Source organism: Mobula hypostoma, chromosome 1 (genome assembly GCF_963921235.1).
Source record: "Mobula hypostoma chromosome 1, sMobHyp1.1, whole genome shotgun sequence".
Taxonomy (NCBI): domain Eukaryota; kingdom Metazoa; phylum Chordata; class Chondrichthyes; order Myliobatiformes; family Myliobatidae; genus Mobula; species Mobula hypostoma.
The window spans coordinates 200563323-200569370 of record NC_086097.1 but is presented as its reverse complement, the minus strand read 5'-3'; the positions used below and the strand labels follow the sequence as shown (position 1 = coordinate 200569370).

Here is a 6048-nt window from a genome sequence, read left to right as displayed (position 1 = left end):
TTGTGGGTTAGAGCCAAAAAAAACTTATCATTGTGGGGCATTCCTCTGCTGTCAACAATACATGTCTGTCTCCCCCCCCCGCCCCCAAAGTGTACTCCTAAGAGATATTGTCGACTTCAACACCTTTCCTTGAACAGTTATATTTTTAAAAAGATGTATTCGAGCGACCATGACAATCTCCGCCTCGAAAGTTCGGGCTGTTGTGATTGGAGAAACTGGGGAAGAAGGAAGGAAAGGGCGGGATTTGGTTTCCATGGTTACCGAAGAGTTTGGAGAAGCCGCCATGGTGCGAAGTGAGTAGGTGGGAGTTGGGGTGATGGTAGCGTCGCGACAACAAGGAAAACTTGTTACCCTAACCCCTCTGCCCCGACCTGCGTCCTTCTGTCCCGGACCGGTGGCCGCTTACGGCAAGGCCGGTAGCGTCGGGCTGCCGACTCGCCCAGCTCCCCAGTTCAAACGGATGGGAAGCTCAGCGCCTTCATTTTACCAGCGATCCCGCCATGGGCCGGGCGTTGGCGGGGCTAGGTAGCAAGGGGAATACCCATTAAAGACCCAATATATCACTGGGTCAGAAAGAGCAGATAGATGAAGCCTTGCATCTAATTTAACGTGTCCTACATACGGCATGCAGACAACTGTAATGTTCTGTTGGCAAATAAAACATTTGAACTGGATGTAATGACCCCACAAAGTTCGCATAAATGTTTGCTGTCGACTTGAAATGTCTTTTTTGTTCCACCCCCTCCCTCCCTCCTCCCCCCCCCCCCCATCTTGCTGTCTGCCCTGCGAGATTTTTCAGGGTTTTTTTTTGCTTTGCATATTTATGACTCGGAATAAGACTCAGGTTTATCATCACAGATGTACGTCATGAAGTTTGTTTTGCGGCAGCGGTGCAATGCAAGACAAAATTGCTAAAGGTACAAAAAATGACCGGGCACACGACGAATAATGAGTTGGTGTTCATAGACTGTCGGTAATCTGATGGTGAAGGTGAAGAAGCTATTCTTAAAACGTTGTATTTGGGGCTTCAGTCTCTTGTACTTCCTCTCCGACAGTAGAAACATGAAGAGGACATGTTCTGGATGGTGAGGGTCTTTAACGATGGTTGTCACCTTCTTGAGGCGTCACCTCTTCATGATGTCCTTGATGGCTGGGAGGGTTGTGCCCATGTTGGAACTGGCTGAGTCTGCAATCCTCTGCAGCGATCCTGTTCATTGGAGCCTCCATACCAGGCTGTGATACAACCAGTCAGAATGCTCTCTACCATTTATCTATGGCAAATTACAGAAGTCTTTGGCTGTATACCAAACTGCTAATGAAGTATTGTATCGGTGTGCCTTTGTGATGTGTTGGGCCCAGAATAGATCCATTGAGATGTTAACACCCAGAAACGTGCAGCTGCTCCACTACCACTTCCACTACTAACTCCTACAATCCTCACTGAGGACTGGTGTGTACTCTCCTGACTCCCTCTTCCTGAAGTCAACAGTCAGTTCCTTGCTGATGTTGAGTGGGTGGCTGTGGCTGTGACATCACTCAACCAACCAATCTGTCTGACTCCTGTATGCCTTCTCATTGCCATTTGAGATTCTGCCAACAACAGTGGTGTCCAAAGCAAATGTCTAGATGTCATTTGAGCTATATCTAACCATATGGTCATGAGTGTAGAGGGATTATAGCAGTGGACTAAGCAGCATCATTGAGCTGTTCCTGAGTTGATTGACAGCGAGGAGATGTTACTACCAATGAGCACTGACTCTGGTCTCCTGCTTTAAATTAGCAATCTCATCAGAATCCAGTGGCAGTTGTCTGTAGATTGGAACTCCTTTTATCATTTGTTATGCCATTTAATCTAGATTTAGATTTATCAACTGATATATCAATTCTATGCACTGATTGCCTTAAAGATATTACCAAAATTTATAGTGTTGTTTTCCTTATTTTGCTGTCTTACAGTCACTGAAAGCTTGATAAGGCAACGCGCAGAGCATAATAATTGTGAGATATTTTCTCTGGAAGAAATTTCATTGCACCAACAAGAAATAGAGAAAATTGAGCACATTGACAAATGGTGTAGAGATCTGAAAATTCTTTACTTTCAAAATAATTTGATTCCTAAGATCGGTAAGTCTAGCTGAATTTGCCGAATTGTGCAATAATGATAGTAAAATTTTCTTATTTTGATTGTTAATTATTTACCAGATGTAAAACTTTCAATTATGTTGATGAATCATTTACTGTTAATTTCCTCAATGAAACAGTTTTGGAGCTCAGCAAAGGCACACAAGAAGTTGATGCAAGAGAAGAGAAACAATGAGTTATCCAGTTTAAAACATTACAGACATTAGAGTCCTAAGGTTACACAGTGTAGAAACAGGTTCTTTGGCTAAAGTGGTCATGTCAAATAAAATATACCAAAAAAGCTAGTCACATTTGCCCGTGTTTGACCCATAATCTTTTAATCCTTTGCAAGCCATGTATCTGTCCAATTGTCTTTTAAAAATTGGCATTATACCTGTCTCAACAACTTCCTCTAGCAGATGATACTGTATACATACCACCCTTTGTAATTTAAAAGTTGCCCTTCAAGTTCTTTTTAAATCTTTCTGCTCCCTTATCCTTTAGTTCTTGATACCCCATCTCTGGGGAAAACGGCTGAGAGTATTCACCCTATCTATATCGCTCATGATTTTATACACCTCTAAAAGTATATGAAAAAGAAAAGACAAGGCTCAATGATGCTTTCTTACAGATAGCGACTGGATAATTTATTATAGAAAATTAACAAACAACTGTTGAACAGGAACAGTTTTGGTACTGATGGAGCAACAAGTAATCTGCTTGAGGAACTCAGTGGATTGAGCAGCATCTGTGGGAGGAAAGGAAATATTGCCAATTCATTTCCTCCCACAAATGCTGCTCAATCTTCCGAATTCCTTCAATAGATTGGATTTAGCTCTATGTGATTAGGTACAGTAGTCCTGCAGAACTTTGGTCTGATCTTTTGATTGCTCTGCCCCAGAAGGCAGTGGAGGCCAAGTCTCCGGATGCTTTCAAGAAAGAGACGGATAGAGCTCTTGAAGATAGCGGAATCAAAGGTTATGGGGATAAGGCAGGAACTGGATACTGATTGTGGATGATCAGCCATGATCACAGTGAATGGCGGTGCTGGCTCAAAGGGCCAAATGGCCTACTCCTGCACCTATTGTCTATTGATTACCTTACCTTACATGATCATTTTCCTGTTTTGTTATCCTGTATTGCAATTTCACTAGATTAGCACCTTATTTTTATATGTGCCTGATAATATTTCCAGCATACTTTTTTTGCGTTCATTTTACTTATTTCTGTTGCTATTGATAGACCATAATGTCTGATCACTGCCCATTCTAAATTGCCAGAACTAGAGTCTATTCCATATAGTACGATTGAAAGCTTAGACAATACAATGGGTGTTGGGTGTGAAGGCAGAACATTGTCTCCACAACAACTGCTAATGCCATTCCCTCTCCTATTATTGAGCTTGGTAGATTGGCAAGGATGTGGTCAATCATTCTCAGAAACTACTGCAGACCCAATGAGTGCTTGATTATAGTCGGCCGTTGGTGGTATGTAAACTGCAGTCAAGACTACAGAGGCAAAATCCCTTGGTAAAGAGAATGGATGGGATTTGATCGTTTGGTGTTTGTGGTCGGGAAAACACAAGCTTGACAAAAGAACCAGGTCGTAGTACCAACCCCTTCAATGCTTCGACAAATTATGTTCAAAATGGAGAAGTGTTGATTCGATTTCTCTAATTTACTGTAAATTTTCCCCTCCCCTTTAGCTCTTATTCATTTCCTCGCCCTGGCTTCCCTGTTACCTCTTCTCTTCTCGTCACCTGCCTGTTGCCTCCCCCAGTGCCCCTCCTTCTTCCTATTCTCTTGTGGTCCACTCTCCTTTCCTAGCAGGTTCCTCCTCTTCCTGTCCTTTACCTTTTCCACCTATCACCTTCCAGCTTCTTACTTCATTCCCCCTCCCGTACCCACCTAGCTTCACCTGGCGCCTTCTTTATTTATACGTAGGCATCCGTTAGTCTCATGAGACCATGGATTTGCACCTTGGAAAGTTTCCAGAGTGCAGGCGTGGGCAAGGTTGTACGGAAGACCAGCAGTTGCCCATGCTGCAAGTCTCCCCCCTCTACGCCACCGATGTTGTCCAAGGGAAGGGCATTAAGACCCATACAGCTTGGCACTGATGTCATCGCAGAGCAATGTGTGGTTAAGTGACTTGCTCAAGGACACGCATGCTGCCTCAGCCAAGGCTCGAACTAGTGACCTTCAAATCACTAGACGAATGCCTTAACCACTTGGCCATGTGCCAACACTAGAACACTACCGCCTTCTAGCTTGTACTTTTCCCCTTTCCCCACCTTATTTTGGCTTCTTCCCCCTTCCTTTCCAGTCCTTGTGAAGCGTTGCAGCCCATAACGTCAACTGTTGATTTATTTCCATAGATGCTGCCTGACCTGCTGAGTGAGTTCCTCTAGTGTTATGTGTGTGTTGCTCTGGATTTCCAGCATCTGCAGAATCTCTTGTGTTCATGATTAAGTGTTGATTTAGCAGCCTAAATAGGAAAGTCAATTGTAATCAGATGGAGGTTATTTCCCCCCAGATTTGATTTGATACTGTTACATACCTCAAGGAGATCTTGTGACTTTCTTGTGAGAATAATGTAATGGTCTTTTGGAGGTCACCTGATGTAATATTCTCGCCGATGTGAGATCACGTGATGACATGTTCACCATGGGTATAAAAGGGAAGACCTCAGGTGATGCAATTTAGTTTTTAGTTTTCCAGCTAGAACGTTCGTCATCGTCTCCGTTCAGTTGCGTATTTGTTTTATGACGCAGTTTCATTTTTAAAACGGAGTTTTACGTTCTATTGTAGGGTACAATAGTGCTGGATTGGCAGTTTACTCTTTTTGCTAGATTTGTCGATGTACCTTTTCAGTGGTATTGGAGAGTGAAGACTTTATCGAAGTACAGGATATGAAGGATTAAGAGAAGTCGGGAATGTGCAGCAGTTTAATAAAGGATCGACCTTATTGAGTATTCGTTGAAGAAGTAGCAACCTGCATTAAAGATAACTCCTGCCAAAAGAGAAAGGAAGTTCATGCAAGGTGCTCTCTAGAAATTAAGGTCAGTTGTTTTAAGCCGTCTATTTCCTTCCTCGTGAATCCTTTGGACAGAACCAGAAGAAAAGTCACGTCTATGAAGAAATCCTTTTTCAGAGAAGTCTCTCCCAATTGAATGTATAAATCTGTTGGACTTTAGAATTTACCATTTTAAGAACTGTGTTTGACTTTACCACTTTAAGAACTGTTTTCGAATTTATCGTTTTGACAACCGGTAGCGAGTGACGATTTGTTGAACGGTCGCATAGCGGTTAACTTCTGGTTAAGGTTTTCGTTTGTTGTTATTGTTTATCCGTGTTTAATAAACGTTTGGTTGTTTTTGTATAACCTGACTCAATTGATATTCATTGTTGCCGATTATGTAACAATACCACGTGACGTCATTAGATCGGGAGTAGATGCTGAGGATTCCCAGGGATGCTTCATCTTGCCAACATAACACTGTACTTCATCCTGTTGTGGCTCTATCCTGCTGGTGTGGATTAGCATTTAACCAGGGGTTGTCGTGGTGAGTCTGATATGCTGTCTGCAGTGTATGATTGTCTCAAGTTGTTGTTTAACTAGCCTTTGCAATAGCTTCCCCAATTTAGTCACCCATCACATGATGTTAATGAGAGGAAGACTTTGGAAGGCAGACTAGATTAAAAACAACTTTGCCATGAATTAGTTTAGTCCCAGGTCAATGCTGGGGTCTCTTTATCTCCTTTAACATAGCAGTTATGGTGTAATAAAGTGGCTTCCTATGCCATTTCAAGATATTTAAAATGGAACCATACTAGAATGGATAAGGATTCTTAGGTGTTATAATTACTAAAAAATATAAGGATCTTTATAAAGCCAATTTTGTTCCCTTAGCAGACTCTATTAATTATT

At 42.2% G+C, this 6048-nt stretch overlaps 1 protein-coding gene across 3 annotated transcripts in view; it reads left to right on the top strand.

Annotated features, from left to right (window-relative positions):
* The first annotated feature begins 283 nt into the window (after window positions 1–283).
* dnaaf11 (dynein axonemal assembly factor 11) overlaps window positions 284–6048 on the top strand; it is a 52919-nt gene continuing 47154 nt past the window's right edge. For all 3 annotated transcript variants that reach the window (XM_063041615.1, XM_063041605.1, XM_063041596.1), the window contains exons 1-2: window positions 284–293; window positions 1957–2124. In XM_063041615.1, coding sequence (XP_062897685.1) covers window positions 284–293; window positions 1957–2124 — 178 coding nt within the window. The remainder of the gene's footprint in view (window positions 294–1956; window positions 2125–6048) is intronic.